Source organism: Zonotrichia leucophrys, chromosome 10 (genome assembly GCF_028769735.1).
Source record: "Zonotrichia leucophrys gambelii isolate GWCS_2022_RI chromosome 10, RI_Zleu_2.0, whole genome shotgun sequence".
Classification (NCBI taxonomy): domain Eukaryota; kingdom Metazoa; phylum Chordata; class Aves; order Passeriformes; family Passerellidae; genus Zonotrichia; species Zonotrichia leucophrys.
Window position 1 is genome coordinate 17517700 of NC_088180.1, and position 18348 is coordinate 17536047.

The window sequence follows — 18348 nt, forward strand, 5'->3', positions numbered from 1 at the left end:
CAGAGATTGAGCACCCCATAATGACACAGACAGGGCCATGCACAATGTGATCGAGTTGGCCTGATGCTGCCTGGTGCTGGCTCCCTGTGCTCTGAGGGCACCTGGCAGAAGGTCAGAGCAGCCTGGCAGCCTCAGCCCTGTGCTCAGAACAAGAGGTGTATTTATGCAGAGCACGGCGCTTGTCTGTGGCTGCATTCACGTGGGTCAGGTTGATGTTCTGGCTCTAAATGAGCACCTTTGTGCTGTGGGCAGTGACAGGCTGGGGACGGCTCCTGGAGCACAGGGGAGAGCAGTTATATACGTTAATTTAAAATGTTTCATACAGAGAAGGAGAGTCAAGGAAATAAATAGCTGCTGGAGAGGTGGGGTGTTCCTGCTGATCACTTAAATACCGGTCTGGGATTGTACTATTTATGTCCAAACAAATGCAGGTTAAGCAGTGCTAAGGATTATAAATGATCATTTATTACTGCCAGGTAAACACAACAGGAGATCAAAGGCTCCTGCCATTCCCTCTACTCTGAACTGAGTGTCTTTATCAGTTAGCTGGGAGGAGAGAATTCTCTTTATTGGTCACAGATACTCTTAGGTTTGTTTTGCTTAACTGAGATTGAGTGTGGAGTTCAGGCAAAGTGATTCCACATCTCACACCTGTCCTGCCCTGCTGCCTGGCTGGACCAGGCCCCATGGCCACTGACCCTCCCTGTTTGAGCAGCAGGATAAAGAGCAGAAGGGGAGGAAAGGGAAGGGGCTGCTCAAATGGCACAGCAGAGCAGGAAGGGGGCTTTGTAGGGGCAGTTTGTAATAACAACCAGCTGCCAAGGAGAGTCCTGTGGCCAGTGCTCCCAGCTGGGCACCTTTCTGGGGAAACACTTTGGCACCAACCTTCCCCATCTGCTGTGGGAGTGGGGGAAGGAGCCCAGTGAGGGCTGCACTCCTGTCCCTTGGACCCTGCAAGGGAAAAGTGTCATTGTCTGCCCAGCCACCTCCCTCTGAGGTACCTGCAGGGCCAGCTTCAACAGAGACCATGAAGGGAAGGACACACAACACAGACCACACGGATCCCTGAGTGCTGCCACAGCTGTGCCTGCTGCTCTGGGCTCGGGGCTCAGCCCCTGAGCTGACACAGGCAGGCTCCATCCCACTTCCATGCTTTACTCCAGGCTCTGGAAGCTCTCAGCAGCCTGTCAGCTGTGTTATGATGGAGCTGTTCTGAAAATGCCCAGCTGGCAGCAGGAACAAGTCTGTGGATTTAGCAAATCAGGAGATTAGCAGCAACTTCAAATGCCATGGCAGACTTAAGCCCCCACCTGCATATTTAGGCACCTGAATCCCTTTAAAAACCTTTTCCCATGTCACTGAGCTGCTTGGTTTTGATGTGACACAGTTTCTGATCCCTCTCTTTGTAGCATTCTCCTTGCTGAAGGATTTGCAGCTTATAAAAAGCTTGTGTAGCTGGAAGGGAAGCTCATGAGCCAGTGCTGCACTCGCAGAGCTGCCCTTCCCTGTAATGCCCTTTCCTGCAATGCTTTTCCCTGTAATTCCTTTCCCTGCAATTCCCTTCCCTGCAATTCCTTTCCCTGTAACTCCCTTCCCTGTAACTCCCTTCCCTGCTCTCTGCTCCTCCCCAGGACGCTGGTGGACGCGGCTCTGGTGGCGAGGGACACGGTGGTGTGCTGCTTTGAGAACGAGCACATGGAGAGGTGCCTGGCTGTCTGGAGGGGCTGGAGTGCCAGAGACTTTGACATTTTCTACCAGGCCTACGAGGAGCTGGGCAGGCTGGAGACCTGCATGCGCAAGAGAAGGTAGTGCCCGTGGCGCTGCACCCGACACAGCGGGAGCGTCCTGGACTCGAGACACACCAGGGCTCATGGGGGAGTGTGTGCCTGGTTTGCTGCTAGTGAGCACCCTGGGGTTCCCACAGCCCCACCAGGGCTTTTGGGGAGTGAAGAAGCCGCTGTGAGCAGGGCTGGGAGCTGGGCCAGCTCCCTGCTCCGTCACACACTCCCCTGTACTGGTGAGAGCAAAGGTGGCTGCATCTCCCGATTTCCGGTTTGTTCTTCCCCATTTTGAATTCCTTCCTCACCTTCAGCATGCCCTGGCTGCTGCTGCTGTTGTTGTGTGTGTGTGTCAGCCAGGGGAGCTCCGTGGGCTCTGCCCTGGGTGTCTGAGCACGTCCCTGTCCCGCTGCCTGCTGGCCGGCAGCGCGGGCACCGAGGGCTGGTCCACCCTGTTCCCAGGAGGAATGCATCTGCTGGAATCCCTGCACTGTGGGGCTGCTTCCCACCTCCCTGCAACTCCATTAGTTAGGGTGTGTGTCCTACTTCAGCTGTAGTCCCTGTGTAGAGACCTCCTGGTGTAGGAGCCAGTGAGAAGCTGTGGCTGGCCACTGCATTTCTGGTTCCTAGAAGCTGTAGTGGTGCAGAGTTCCTGTGAGGGAGCCCAAAACAAGGAATGCTGCACCAGGAGTGCCAGGAGCACTGCACCAGGAGTGAGTGAGCTGGCTCATGGCACTGCTGCCTTGTCGATGGAGCTGATGGAAAACAAAGCCACTGGGTATGACAGATATTCCTGATGGAAGAGAAGGGAGCCCCTGACCAGGAAGGTTGATAAGCTGTCTCTGCTCCACTCCTGTTTCTCTTGGGAAATGCACTCTGGAGCAGCAGGAACACAATAAGCTCAGTTTGCCTGTGTATCTGTGCAGCTTCTGCCCACCACAGCTTGTATTTTATCTTCATTAGTGGCCTGGGATGCTGTATTGGCTCTAAATCCAATTGCACTTAATTATCCCAAGCATGTACAGCAGTGTAAAGAGTGCCCCCAGCTAAGCACCCTGTATAAAGGTGTACAGTTTGAATTTTGGACCTTTCTTTTTTTTTATCCCAAGAATCTCGTGTGAGCATCGGCAAGGCTGGCCAAGGCCGAACGGGCAGGTTAACCCTCTGGTTCACATTTCTGTTGCAGGCTGCTAAAATATCCTTCTTCAGAAACAGAATGTATCTGAAAATAAACTGATTCCTCCCCAGGATGACACTGCATTGGTGGTTTTTATTGGAAACCCAAGTGGCACTGGGTGTTTGGGGTTGCAGTGTGATTCAAGTGCTGGTTGTGATGGGCACAGCTGGAGTCAGGGCTCTGAGTACAGACTGTCTCCATTCCTGGCCTTGTCTGGGACTGTCACCCTGTGCCTCTCCAGCAGCTCATGATCAGGTATGGCAGCACCAGAATTTCCCTCCCTTGCCAGGACACAGTCACTGCCTTTGTCTCAGGGCTGGGCTGAGGTCTCATGGTCACCTTTTCCAGCTGCCAGATTCCTTTGACTTGCAGGAACTCTTCCCATGATACCTGAAGCATCAACAGGAGCTGTAAAGGGGCTGAGTGTTTCATTCAGCCTTGCAGGTTTCCTTTGAGGAAACACCCAGTGGAACAACCACAGCAGTTCCTTATGGTCCCTCTTGACCAGAACATCTTGGTGTGTGCTGCCCCCAAAGCCAGCATGGGCTTGTGCCCACCTTGGGCTGCCCAGAGCCCATGGGGGAAGCTGGAGCATCTCCCAAGCCTTTGGTGAGCCCTGGCCAAGGCCTGGACACAGGAGGGCCTTTGTTGTGCTGGACGCTGCCCTGGGGCTGTTGCTGCACGAGAGATCCCTGCTCTGCCAGGTGGGTCAGGGTGCTCAGCTGGGGAGGGAGCAGAAGGGGCTGGCACTGGGTTTCATGGGACCTGTGAGCGGTGGGTGTGTGTCCCAGAAGCTCCAGGAGCAGGGGGTTGGTTCCCAAAAGCAGTTCAGAGCCTGAGTGTTGCTACCCTGGAATAAGAACAAAATCCCCCCCTCAGCAGCCCTGAAACCTCATTAGCACAAGGCTCCATGAAGTGAGCACTGCCCGTGCTGCAGGAATGATTCCCCGGGGGCAGAAATAAACAGACATTAAAAACAAAACTAAATCAACTGCCACCAGTTCAAACAGTTTGAGATTTCAGTGCTCCTGTTCTCCTGATGGCAGGTACAGGTGAGGGGCATCAGGGGCAAGGGGTGGGGTCACAGCCAAAGGCAGGAAAAGCTCCAGAGCCCGGGAACAAGGGGCAGGAGGAGCCCCAGGTGTGGGTCTGGGGGAGCTGCACCTATCTCAGTCCTCACTATTTTATTTCAGCTGATAAAAATAAGCCCAAGCAGGGCCCTGGCAGGGGGTTATTCCTTCAGCTGACTGAGGAAAGGCAAGAGAACAGCAAGAGGACAGCTTTGGGCTTGGTGCTGGGGGGAAGCGGATGCTCTGGGAGTGGATTAACCCCAGCGCCAGCAGTGGGAGGGCAGGGGGTGCCAGGGGTGTTATTTACTCATTAAGGAAGCAAAATGAGATGAACAGGACCTGCCTGGGATTAACTGAGCCCAAAAGCCCCCCCAGCTTCCCTCCCTCATTCCTGAGAGCAGAGCCATGCACATCCTTGGGCTTTTCCCTGGAGTGCTCCATGGTGCTTTACCTGCTTTGAAAGGATTGGATTCAATTCCCAACTGGATACTGATTCCTGTTCCTGGTTTGGGCTGGTTCTTTGCTGGCATCAGTGCAGAGTCAGGCCCTGGGATGAAGAACAGCTGTGCCCAATATCCCAGTTTGGGGCATGGCCTGAGTGTTTTTGGGGGGAGGCATGATGTAGGGGCAAACTACAGGTTGCATCCCATATCCTGATGCCCACTCAGGACATTTTGGGTGCACAGACCCCACCAGCCTGGGGCTGTCCAAACCCAACCTACCCCTCCATGTGCAGGAAAATGGGAATATTACAGCTCATTCTGCTAGGAGAGCAAAGAAGGGCTGACTGTGGCACATAGTGCCCTGGACAGTGGGCAGGAATTGTTGTAATTTAATATATTAATGCAAAACTTCACCTCCTGTGCCCCCAGGACAGGGAAGGCAGGTGAACATTGACACAGCAGCTGGATGCTCCCCATCCCACACAGCACCAAGGGCTCTCAGCTTCAGCAGAAGGAAAAAGGTGATTTCTAAGGGAGCTGGGGAAGGGGCAGCACTGGCTGCTTTGTATTCTGCTACCGAAAGGACAGAGGAAATGAGTTTTCTTTAAAAGCTTTAAAAGGACAGGAAATATCCTGCTTATCTCAGGCCTGTCCTCAGCTTACCCCTGGGATGGGAGCTGGGTTTGGCTTCAGGGGCTTAACCCAGCTGGAGCAGGGTGAGGATGGAGCTGGGGATGAGGGTGGAGATTGTGATGAAGATTAGGGTGAGGATGGGGCCAGGGATGGAGCTGGGGATGAAAATGAGGAGAAGGGTGGGATCAGGAATGGGGTTTGGGGTAAGAATGGTGCCGGGGATTGGGCTGAGCTCACCTGCCCAGCGATGCTGGCACAGGGACAGAGCACACCCCAGCCCACGAGTGGAACATCCACAGCAGTTCAGGTTTCCCAGGGCTGTTCTGGTCCCACCCCAGCACTCAGAGCCATCCTGGCACAGCAAACAGCCTTTATCTGCCCCACATCCCAGCCTGTTTGCACTGGAAGCTTGTTTTATCACACAACCACTTTAAACTCTGCCCCTTTTGGGAGCCCTCTAGGTGAAAAGTCAGTAAAACACAAAGGTGGTGGTACTCTTTTGTCTTCTTTTTCTAAAAGGTGGAGCAGGACCATGGCAAAGTCCTCTTGACACCCCCAACCAAACAGGGGGGACCCCATTTCCAAGAGACTCCAGCCCAGCCTGCTGGAAATGTTGGAGCCAATTCAGGTCAATTAAAGTTGAGGTTTTTATTGAATTTAAAGTGTGAAAGTAATTCAGCCAGCCCAGTATTTGGGCTGTTATTTTTTTTTAATGTTAAATCAATTTTTGTCACCCCACTCATAAAAGTGATTTAGAAGGTGGTAGGGATTCCTGGGCTGGAGGAGACCTGGGAGATGGTTCTGGAGCTTGGAAAGGACATGGACACGTTCCTCACACCTGGGAGTGCCGGCAGCAGTTTGAATGTGAGGAGCAAAAGCGGTTCTGGCAGCAGCAGCCAGGTAAAATCCAGGAAAATAGCTGGAAAGGATTCCTCATGGGATGCAGTGCCTTGGCTGGGGAGCCCAGGTTGTCTCCAGGACTGTCCAAGCCTGGAAGGAGGTGGTTTTTGAGCTCCAAGTGGGATCAAACCCTTGAATTTGCTCTGGTCAGCACAAAAACTCACCCTGGCAGAGTCCACTGGGTACAAAACCATTCACTGACACAGGGCAGTGTCCCACCAGCCCAGGGATCAGCAGGGCCAGGGCAGAGCAGGAGCCCAGCGGGGCCTGGACCTTCTCCCCATTTTTAATGCCTCTGCAAGATTTTCCTTCCAAAAGCTCCCGGCTGTGGCTGGCTGTGCAAGCCGAGTATTTTTAGCAAGTATTCATGCGAAACAGCTCAGGATAATAATTTGCAATGTAAAGTTAGAGGCTTCCACAAAAACTCAGAGTAAGCAGATTTGGGTCAGCAGGACTTTGTGCTGATTGTGCTGAAAGGAACCATCCAGCCAGGTCCGGGGGAGCCACACGGGGCTGGAGCTGGGTATTGAGTTTTCTGGGTAATAAACCCTCACTGTGCCCACAGGACCAAAACCTGAAATCCTTCCATGGGCTGTGACTCTGCAAAGTCACAGATAAATAATGTCACATGCAAATAGCCACATCCAGCATGACAGTCACCCGAGTAGCCACTGCCTTTCTGGACTCACATTTTCCCCCATCTCTTTTTGCCATCACTGATCCTTGAGCAGGAGGGAAAAGCTTTGAGAAAACAGAGTTAATAAATCCAGCTCCTCAGCCAGGGGGAGCAGAGAATGTGAAGGGTTTAACACCATGTGCCCAGGGGCTGCAAAGCTCTGTGTGGGTGGGAGTTTTAGTGCTCTGAGGAAGCCACAGCATCCAGCCCAGGTTACCTGCACCACAATAACGAGGGAAAGAAGTGTCTCACATTTTAAATTGTTTTAATAAAGAACCGAAGCATCTCTATAGACTGAGCACCACATCCTTCATTTTCAGGATGACACCATCTCATTTTCTCACACCTCTGTCGCCCAGAGGAAAACCCTCCATGATTTTCCTGCTTCCTCAGGCTGAGGGAAACTTCTGTCCGAAGCAAACAACCGGAGTAAATTGAGGATGAAGTGTCCCAGCCCCAGAAGGGATTTTTGTCAAGGCTGGGTCAGCACCTACCAGCTGATGATTTCCACTTCTGTCCAGCTCCTCACAAGGGGGGCAGCAAATGCCACTTACTTTAGTATAAAATGGGGTTTATGTGTTTAGACTTTGTCATAAAGGGTTATAATTAAAACTTCACTTTCAAATGGACTTCTCTTAAGCTGTGAGTCCATAAAATATGTGATCAATTGCGATGTGAGGCCTCAAGGGCTGCTGCAAGCTTGGTACAAAATTCACTTTTAATAGAGATTTGGTAGCAGAATTAGAACTGCAGCAACTGAGAAAAAAACCCCAATACCACATGGTGCTGTTCTCAAAATGGCTTTTTCCAGTTACATTCTGCTTTTACCAGCTGTTATGGGCTAAAAAAAGTCCTACATAATCATAAATGTTAATAAATACAGTACAAGTATGGGCTTTTTTCCTCCATTTTGCTGCCATTCTTTGGGGTGCATTTTCTTTAAGCTCTTTTCTGTACCACAAATACAAGTTGGGTTTTTTTGTTTGTTTGGTTTGGTTTTGGTGGGTTTTTTCCTTTTCCCTTTCCCTTGTGTGAAGAAACACCTCTGCAATCCCTAAGATTCTTGCTTTGGGACTTAATTTTGTCCTCACACCAACACCAAACAACTCCTAGAGCTATTAAAAAATAAGTGTTCAACCCACTTAATAATTATTTTTGCTGTGTTTTGAACACACAAAACATTAGGGCACCATGCAGCCTTGTCACTGTATGCATTTGAAATGTACACTCAGGGGTATTTTCAGGCAGCAGAAGCACTTTTAACATTTTCATGAGGAAAAAGTCAAAACCAGGGAATGGCACAGCTCATCAGCACCAGCTCCTGATCAATGGGTTTGTTCTGCCTTCCCTCAGGACCGAGGTGTAAACCCTGGGCTCATCCCAGGCCACAACACAGAGGTCAAAACCCTCTGGAAGAGAGAGATCCTTTTACCTGGGCTCACTTCCCACGTGTGTGACTCTGCCTCTGCCGGGTGGAACGACACGGACTGACGACGTGAGCAGCTCCAATTGCAAATAAAAAAAATCTTTATTGCATCTTAGAAGCAAGTCTTAAAAAAAAAAAAAAAAGAAAGAAAGAAAGGAAAAAAAAAAGAGAGGAAAAGAAAAATTTTCCATGCACCTACATCCTTGGGACTGTCACCAGAAAATGATGAACATTGTAAGACACAGACTCTATGCTAGTTGCAGTTCATACTCCATACACGTGTAAACAATGGTTATTTCTTCTACTGGAATAGCAATTGCACTGTAAGATCCCTTCAAACGTGGCAACAACCACCAAAGCCTTGGGTTTTCTCCATTCCTTCACTTGCCTCCACTTCCCAAAGAGCAGGCAAAGTGGAACTGAGGGCAATGGGATGAAATGGGGCTGGAGGATACGATAGAAAAATATATTGTTCGCTGGTTTTTATTTTCTGTTTCTGCTGAGCAGGATATTTACAGGTACATAGGTCCCAAGAGATCATCTGCTTCAATGACAATGTCCAGTCACTAAGTCTCAGTGTACAGGGTTCCCTAGCTGGCTTTAAGGCACTTTATTTCGTGTATTTTCTCTTACCTTGCTAGATGTTAACTCACAGGGATCACACTTTCCTTGTATTCAGCCTCCTCATCCCCAGTTCCTCTTAGAATACCAAAAAAATTCCTAAACTCACTGAAGTCATTCCAAAAATGTTGAAGAAATTTGGGGGAGAAAAAAAAAAAAAACCATGAAAAAATATTTTAGAAAGTAATCTTTGGAGATCATTTACTGTAAGTATGATGTACACTACCTTATCAGTGAGAAGATGCAATACATTCCTAATATATATATATATATATTTACACACGCATATATATATATATAAAATATTAAAATGACTAACAGATATTCAAGGAAAGGTCAAGAACCTAAAACAATGGATATTAAATAAATTAACGGTCTAGCAGATACAGAAAAAAAAAAAATCCCAAAACAAAACTAGCAATCCAATGCAATAATTGTTCCCATTAACTCCAGGTGACCGAAGGAAACGGACGCGATCGGGGACGCTCGGGCAGAGGAGCTCTCAGGTTCTCCTCAGGGATTTTGGATTTTCACTGTGTGCTGTCCTTTGTCCTTTCCCATCCCCAGCCCTTGCCCTGCTCCTCAGCATCCCCTGGCGCCCGGCCCAGCCTGTTCTGTTCTGTTCTGTTCTGTGAGCACAGAGCCCAGAGCCCACCACCCCAAACACAACAATTCCCACCAGGACCGACCGGATCACGGCTTGTGCTCACTTCCTTCCCTCGCCTGCCCATCACAAGTGGAGGTGCGTTTTTAAACTGAAATAATCAGCTCTTAGGGAAAAACATAAAACCCCTCCTGCGATTCACCACCCTTGCTCATCGCCACAGCGACTCGGATTTTCTAACGCAATTTGAGAATTAATGGCTAATCCTGAACCGAAGGAGCAGAATCTTTGCACGGTAGCAGTCACACCAAAAACATTTAGACACAGCGTTTTGTCACTTGGCTTTGCACGCTCAGGTCCACATTTACAGAATCCCAGCCGTGAAGACGGCAACGGAAACGGCAGGAAACAATCTTTTGTTCATAAGGAAATTCTAATTCAAGTCAGATTTCCGCTGATCAGATAACTCTTAAACAACTTTTTTTCTTTTTTTTTTTTTTTTGTTTGAAGGCAAATATTGATCACAGTTTTGTTCAAAACCAAAAACACAACAACAAAAAAACCCAAGGGCCTTGTTCTTCTCAAAACGAGCGCTTTGTAAGAAAACAACGATGATTTCTAAAATATATCCTGTGTGGTCTTTTAAAAGTGAATTATCAAAAAACATTTTCCCAAAAATAAATTAGATAATTAAAAAAAAAGTCTTTTCCAGCATAGCTGGACATTAGGCTGTCCTCACTGAGCCATTAGTATTGCTGCTTTTCCCAAAATTTGGGTCGTTTTTTTCAAACCATATTTCAGCCAGCTGTTGTGTGGACCCATACGTTGAAGCTTTGGACCCCAAGCACATTTTATATTGTTTTGGATCAAGATTAGGGTCACAAAAAACAGGGTGATGCACATGGACTACTCCAATTTCTTGGCTTCTGAAAGTTTTTAAGCCAGCTTGAATGACTTTGTTAAATAGATCTACGTCTTCAAGGCCCCAACCTTGGATGGAGACATCGAAGCCACCCGCTCGAAGAAGGTCAGCTTTGTAAATACAGGTGATACCAAAGCCATAGTTCCTCCAGAAACCTGTTTTCTGAGTGAAGGCAAAATGATTGTCACTAGGAACCTTTCCACTATAAACAATCTTTGGATCATACTGGCTAAAAATGATGGGAAAATACACTTGCTGACCCAAAACTGTGTTGGCTCTACACCGCTGGAGGAATTCTGTGGTAAACACTAAGTCAACATCACAGAAGAAAAGTAAAGACTCGTTCTGGAACTGAGAAGATCCGACTTCCAGAGCCAGCGCCCTCGAGAACTCCCCCGACACCGGCAGAACCTGCATGTCAGCCTTGGGGTACTTGGAGCGGTAATCTCTCATCAGCTCGATCTGCTTCGCCTTGTCAGGGTTGGAGTTGGAGTTGAAGAGCAGGACCACCAGCTTGACATTCTGGTTTGGAATGAGGCACGTCTTTTCAAAATTCCCCATGAACCTCGCAAACATGTCGAACCGCCCGGACAGAGGGATCAGGATGTTGATCTTCTTGTCTTTGAGCTCCTTCCTTTCTGCTTTGGACCTGCTGAGCTGGAAGGGGACAAACATCTTCAGTGAGTTGGAGAGGAAGGACAAGGAGCCAGAATCCTGGTTGATTTTGCTGGCCAGCTCTTTGGCGTCCATCTCTTCGTGCTCCATGAACTGGATCTTGCTGAAGGTCTGCTGCAGGTACGCGTGCCTCCTCACGGGGACCGTCATCTTCTTCCCCTTGTGCTTCTTGTAGAGCAGCAGCAGGTCCAGCACGTACTCTGCCCCGTACATGGGGTTCACCCTGCGGTATCCGTACTGGATCTCCTTGAAGTCAATGATCCTGCCCCGCGTCTTGGCGTTGGCGTTGATCATTTCCATCACCTGCATCACGATGTCATCCAACGCCTCGCGCTGCGACGAGTCCATGCCCCGGCGGGGCGGCTGCCCGTCGGCGCCCGAGTACAGGTACTTCCCCGTCAGGAACTCCCACTCCAGGATCTCCTCGCGGTGCCGGGGCTGGAAGCGCATGAAGGAGGGCGGCATGCCCAGCTGCAGGTCCTCCTTGTGGATCTCGGTGTTGCTGTACTTGCTCATGAGCACGATCTCGCGGTGCAGCTGCACGGTGCGGTGCCGCAGCTCGGCGATCTTGCGGCTCAGCATGTAGCTGTGCAGCCGGTACTGGTACGGGGGGTTCTTGTTGGGGTGCAGCGTTATGGCTCGGTGGATCTTGCTGTTCCTCAGGTCACGGATGTAGCCTTTCTTGTTCTTCTCGTAATTCTCGTAGAACAGCTGCTGCATCTAGGGGGGAGAGAGAGAAAGAGAGGAGAAGTCAGAGCCTGGCAGAGCTGACCCTGTGAAAGTTTGCCCACGCTACCCTGCTGGGAGAGAACTCCCCCTCGCTCACAGGGCCAGAAGGCTTTCTGAATAAGCTCTGCTTGGGTTTAGGCACAGGTTGTAGCAATACCAGCTGCTATTCAAGGAAATTAAGAGGATTATTCATTGTGAACTGGTGAAAGAAACATCTATCATGGATTTGGGATTACTGCAGCCCATTCTAGAGGAATCACCGGCGGCCAAACAATTCTGCACTAAGTCCATTGTAAGCTCATTTCTTCACAACAACACACCATCACCAGGAAAATAACACCGTGAAGTGTTCACTGCAAAACTCTCATTATTCATTTGTTTCCCATTGTTTTCATATAAATAATAAAGAAGAATAAAAAGGGATGCCATGTACATGCTAAGCAAATCTGACAACACCTTTTCCATTACACCCAAATGCCATTTAAGCATTAAAAATCCAGGTTTAGGCATTAAAAATGCAGGTTGCTGAATGTTTTAGTCAAGATGCCAAATATCCTACCTCGAGTGCTGCAATGCAAAGCTACAGGTGTCATTTTAAAATGTCAATGGACAGTAAGGTGCACCTGAGATTCCTAGAATTCCAGAGTCAGGTAATACAGAGTGCACACATACACCATAATAAAAACATCCTTAACGTGGCATTTGCTATTTCAAAACAGGAAGATAATGAGCTGAGATTAGATTCACAGCTCTCAGGAAAGCAGACCAACCAGCTTCACAGTCCTCAGCAGCTCAGGCAGTAGCTGATATCGTGAAAGGCAAACCAGGACGACAATGTGCAAAATAAACTGAAAATAAAACCTTGAGACCAAAGGTATATGCTAGCTTAGATAATGGAAATTTAAAAAGACCACGGGCAGATTCTGTGTCACAGCACAAATGTCATCAACCTGCCAGAGCTGACACAGCGCGCTCATTCAATATGGGATCCAATCTCTGTTACTGGCAGTGGAATCTGCCACAGGAAACACGGCAATAAAGCTTGTGTAAAAGGTCAGCAAAGAGCCAAACTCAAAAAAAGAACCAGGGAGAAGGTCTCAAATATGATGGCAATCAAACAGAGCACCAAAAAGGAAATCACCAGCACAGAAACCTTGCTTTTACCAGCTGCTCAGAGCCAGCACAAGTCCTGTTTTATTAGGCCTTCGGTTGCATTTCTCCCATTATTGTGGACAGACGCTGAAGCTCAGGGATAAACTTACACCTGGATTTAATTGCTCTATCTCAACAAGCTGGCTGTGTGCATGCTGAAACCTGACATTGGGCGGATCGCCGCCGACAGCGCGGAGCAGGCTGAGCCCACTGGGAGCAGGGACTGAATGTGAGCAAACGTAAATCACTGCAAAGGAGCGAGGGAGGGAGGGATTGCAGCAGGACTGGCAAAGAAAGGACGCTTCTTTCGTGGGTCACCAGCAGGCCCCCACCCCCTTCTCCTCCAAGTTCACCTTCCCCCCGCTCTCCCCAAGTGATCCTGCTGCGTGCACGCCGTCTGGGAGCAATCCAGGCCAGAGATGGATGGATGTGCACAGGACGCAGCCAAAGGAGAACATCTTGGCCACGGCCCCCTGGCAGCCTCAGATGAGCTGCCTGTCGAGATGGATAATGTCCCTTTGGAAGGCGTGCAGGACTGAACAGAGCGCTACGGGCAGAGGTTAGCGGGGCTTATCCCACGTCCAGCACAGTTATCCAAACTGAATGAACCTCATGCTCTCCCAAGAAACACGGTTTTTCCACTCACCCTAAAGACTGTTCTTCATTTGTATCCCTGTATCCTTTCCTCTACTAATAAAGCTTAATTTTTTTGGTCACTTTGAACCTGGCTGTGGCTGTGAAGGGCTCTAGGAGACCTTAAATCACACCCACCTGGGGTCAGTCCTGTGAGCACCATTTATTGCAGTGGAGAGCTCTCATGGGAATAACAGCCTCTGTTCAACACTGCAGGACCCACTTATTCTACTGACAACACTGATCCATCCTCTAACACTAGGCACATGTAAAACTACAAGTATTAAATGCATACGGTAACCAATTTCACTGACATTTTAACACCAACTATAGGCAGAGGCTTTTCCAGGAGTCCTGTGACATCTGATAAAAATTCTTAAATCACATAATTAGGCTGCCATTATTTAAAAGAAAATTGACAATAGGATTTAATTTCAAGTCTTGTTTTGAATTTATAAGACAACAAAATCAAGACCATGCAGCCTGAATGCATTTACTCCAAAATTGCTACCTAGGGCATTCTGAAGAGGAAACCATGACAAGCAGAAAGGCTTTCAGATTACACAACAAAGTTTTTTTAATAGAATACTGATGGGTAGGAAAATGTTATGAAACATCCCAGTGGAAGTAAAGATAGGAACCCCTAGCAAATGGCACAAATTAAAATTAAGAAGCACATTTTAAAGCTCTGGTTTGCCACTCAGGAGTAACGTCTTAGGTAGACTGGTTACCTTCTAATACTCCTTCCTGCCCCTTCCCAAAACTAACTTGCTTTGAAAACTGAAAATAAAACACATCTCGGCAAGCCTTTAGTGGGGCTCCAACACAAAGCAATTTACAACTGAAACATCAATTAACGTGCACCTTGCTCCAGCCAAGAGGTGACAACTGCCCGAGCCCTGCGCTCCGGGCCAACCCTGCCGTGCAGCTAATGAGGAGCACCACAGCAGCCAGGCTTTTATATAATCCCATTTTTCAGGAGAATGCCTTGCAAGGCTGGCTCGTTCCACGCTTTCCCTGTGAAGTCTCCCCCTGTCCTGCTGCAGTGTCCCCCTGTCCCTGGCACCCAGCAGGCTGCAGCAGGCACGGGCTGTGCCAGGATCCCGCAGCTCCAATCCCTGATGGGCAGCCAAGGTGCACCCCACACCAGCAGGAAACACAAACAAGGGTGCTGGAAGGGGTTAACAGCTCCCCACAGAGAGTACAAGGAGTTACAAACCATTTCCTCAGTGACACCAAGGCTGCACACAAAGCCCAAGTGGCCAGTGGCCAGCAGAGCAGTTTAACCCTTCTCAGACACTGCACCCAGGGCCACAGAAGGGCTGTGAGGCCCCAGGGCTGTACCCAGAAACCAGCCCCACGTGGATTCTGTTCGCTCACCACACCTACACACTTGAAGGAAATGAGCAGCTCCCTCTGGGCCGTTTGACAGCTCCACCAACACTGATCTGCCCAAATCATTGAGGCTCCCCAGCACTGGGTTCAATCACAAGGGCAATGCCCACCTATCACCAATCATTGCTAATATCATTTATTACCATATTTGGGTCCAAACCATTGTGCTAAATATCACCAATTGGCACACACTGGCTTTTGACTCCACGCAACACTGGACAGCCATAAGGAAATTACAAAATCACAATTAACTCTTGTGTACATCACCAATAGGTGGGTGGAAGAAGGCCATAGAGAAGGGAATATCTGTGATTTATTTGCTCCTCCCAGTCACTAAACACACACATGGGGAGTGACACAAGCCCAGGACATGCACGTCTCCCACAGACATTACGTGCCAAATTCCCCACGCCTGTTACCAGTCTTGAGAGCTGAACTCTTGCAAACTCTTCTTCTAGTGAAACACGTTTCTCTATGATTCTTTTTTTTAAAAAAGAACCTTTCATGGATATTAATTTTGCAATGATTATATTCTAAGCATGCTTTATTCTAGTGCAGAGCACTGAGAGCATAGGATACAAAGAAGAGCTACTCTTTATTGACCACTATTTACTCTAGACCTGTTGAAGCCTTAAAAACCCTAATGTTCCCCAAACCATTAGAGACTGAATGTTTAAACTGTGGTACAGCTGTTGTGGGCACTGCTGGCTCATGTCCAAAAGACCAACTGAAAGGAGAGAGTGTTATGTTCTTCGTTTTAAATGAAGAAGTCTTTTGCAGGCCAAAAAAAAGTGTACTGGAGAAAATGGACTTTAAAAATAAGACCAGTTTATGCAGAAACTGGCCTGCAGCCACGGATCGGCCCCCGAGGGCTTTCTCTCACAGCTCCAGATTGTGCTACCAGAGCCCAGAAAACACAGCCCCACAAGCCTCAGGAACAGCAGCCATGGGTAAGACATGTTCTGTGGCCGGTTTCGAAATGCCCAAGGTGGGTTTCAATACAAAGCCCAGCTAATGAAAGCCAATGATGGTTAATGTCACCTCTGTGAGGAGGGGATGAGGGTGAGGGTCCCACTGTGGAGCTGCAGGAGCAGGGCAGGTGCTGGGACAGCCCCACAGCCAAACCCAGGCAGGATGCCCAGGTCCATCTCCTCCTCACCAAGATGTGCCACAGCTGGTGCAAGGGGGCAGCTCCTGCTGAAATGAGATTAAAGTCCTTCTGCTACCACATCCCAAGGAACTGCACCAGCACCATTTTGCACTGATTAACCACAACACATCTCCAGTTTTCTGGTTTATACATCACCAATGTAGCTCAACTGATTATAAATTTTGCCAAGGGAAAGGAGCAGCAGGGTTTTGAGACTTCCCTCTGCTGGAGGGGAAGACTGTAGGGACCTCCTGGATACAACTCTGTGCATTCAGGGTTCTTTCTGTTTAAATCCTGATGCTTTATATCCCACAGCTAAGCACTGACATGACTGAAGCCACTCCTCAGCCAGAGTTATTATGGTGGAGACAAACACGGGGAAGTAATGGATAAACACTCACTTCCAGTGAATTTGGCCACTCGTTCATGGCTTTAAGCTCCCCAGTTGCCACTACAGGAAAGGATGCAGGAAATGCCACTCGGTGCTGGGAGATCAGACTTTCCTCTCAGCTGGCAAGTGAAGCCCTGAGCTCTGGAGCACAATTAAATGATGTGATTCCTCAGACAAGTCACTTCTCACACAAACTTCATCATGTACTGCTGGTTCACGTTTGCTTTGTTTCATAAAGAGAGGCAAGAAAATCATCCTGAGCAGTGAGTACTCAAAATTTCCATGGCTGGGGCAGCCGGGGCAGATCCAGCTGTGGCCTCTGGGTGCAGTAAGCCCAGGCATGCTCTGAAGCAAGAAGTTTATTCTGCACAACACAAATGCCTCTTCTTATATGATCCTAAGTGGAACAGTGCTGGTCTCACTCGAGAGCCCTGCAGTGCCTCCTGCTCTCCTCTCCTCTCCAAAGTATTCCAGAAAGGAAGCCAAGAACTCAGGCAAGTTTCAAGCACAGCAAACTCAAGGTCATTGAATTCCCAAGGAATCTGTGAATTAGGAGAGTTACTGCTGGGGTTCAAGCTTTTGTGAACCATACCAAGTAGCTGTTTAATTAAACAAGTGTTTTTATCCCAATCCTTTCTTGTTTAAGCAAGTAGAAGAGCTTAAAAATTACTTATTCATTTACAGTTTCTCAAACCAAGCAGCCTTTAAAGTATTTCCAGCTTGGCAAGGGAAAGAAGAAAACCTGCAAAAATGAATGGGTCTTCAAAACTGGCACTGAGTACCTCACCTCTGACCCTGAGCTCCACAATCTCATTACCCAAAACCTACACGTGGGAGCAGTCCAAGGCTCTTGGGAACTGAGATCCTCCAGCCAGGAGGCAGAGAGCTTCCCTCCTCTAAACTGAGGAAACTGAACTGAGCTTCATCCCCCTGGTCGAAATGAGGATACAGAAACCAGATAAAACAGAGTGTGCCAGTGAGGATATTTAGATTTAACAGTGTAAACCTTAGGAGAGCTGGATGTGATTTGGAGGTTTTCATCCAAAAGGTTCTGATTTGACAGAAACAAAAACAAGTAAAATACCACTAAACATTAACAAATGTTCTACACTAGAGCTATTGAAGAAGCAGAACATGGTAGGTGCGAATGACTAATTGTCATTGGGATTGCCTGAGAAAGTGTAATCAAAAGTTGCTTCTAACATAATTTCCAAATTACGAGTGCTGGTGCAAAGTGCTGCTCCTCACAAGGCTCGCCCTTGCTCAAGTCAAGGCTCTGACCCATGGGGCAAATGATTCAGCTCTCCCTGTGCAGCCTCTGTCCCACATCCAAACAAAACCAGGGATACAGTGACTCCCTGCTGGTTGCTCATTTAAAGGCCAGACTCAGGGATGATGCCAGATTTTACTTGCCCACTGAATCTGCTGCATCTCAGCATTTCTTTTCCTTGTTGTCAACTCCACACTTTTACTCCACAGCACAGGCAGAGCACAAGAAAACTTGTTTTTCATTATGCATTTCAACAGGCCCACGAAAGCCAGAGCCACAGCCCTGGAAGTCTGTATCTGCTCTTTCTCATGCAAAGTGTTAAGATTCCAGAGGAGCAGCACATGACCCTTGAAGGGGAGTTTCTTGGAGATGATGAGCAGAAAGCTCCTGACACCCTGGCCAATATATTCTGGATGCTAAAAACAGGCTTAGAGGGATGCAGCCTCCCCTGAACACAGCCTACAGAAGAGAAGACCTCTTCTGGACTGCTGTGTGATTTTCCACCATGTGTTTTCAAGAAGCAGTAATGTAATCATTTAGAAATACTTTTGTTCATGGAATTCAAAGATTCCTATTTGGGAGCTGCTTTCCACATCCAGTGGTTTCGTAGGAGCTGTGAGCCACGATGGATGAGGAGCCTTTTTGGTCCACTTGGCAAGGCTACCAAAAGCTGCTGCTTAAAGGGGAGTGGAGAAGAAACCCT

At 48.4% G+C, this 18348-nt stretch overlaps 2 protein-coding genes across 4 annotated transcripts in view; one reads left to right on the top strand and one right to left on the bottom strand.

The window, feature by feature from the left end:
- LRRK1 (leucine rich repeat kinase 1) overlaps window positions 1–3016 on the top strand; it is a 72336-nt gene extending 69320 nt beyond the window's left edge. For all 3 annotated transcript variants that reach the window (XM_064722224.1, XM_064722225.1, XM_064722226.1), the window contains one exon: window positions 1632–3016. In XM_064722224.1, the coding sequence (XP_064578294.1) occupies window positions 1632–1809 (178 nt within the window). In that variant the 3' untranslated portion in view covers window positions 1810–3016. The remainder of the gene's footprint in view (window positions 1–1631) is intronic.
- Window positions 3017–7194: 4178 nt separating this feature from the next.
- Window positions 7195–18348, bottom strand: part of CHSY1 (chondroitin sulfate synthase 1) — a 75545-nt gene continuing 64391 nt past the window's right edge. Inside the window, exon 3 of the mRNA XM_064722384.1 lies at window positions 7195–11645. Coding sequence (XP_064578454.1) covers window positions 10053–11645 — 1593 coding nt within the window. The 3' untranslated portion in view covers window positions 7195–10052. The remainder of the gene's footprint in view (window positions 11646–18348) is intronic.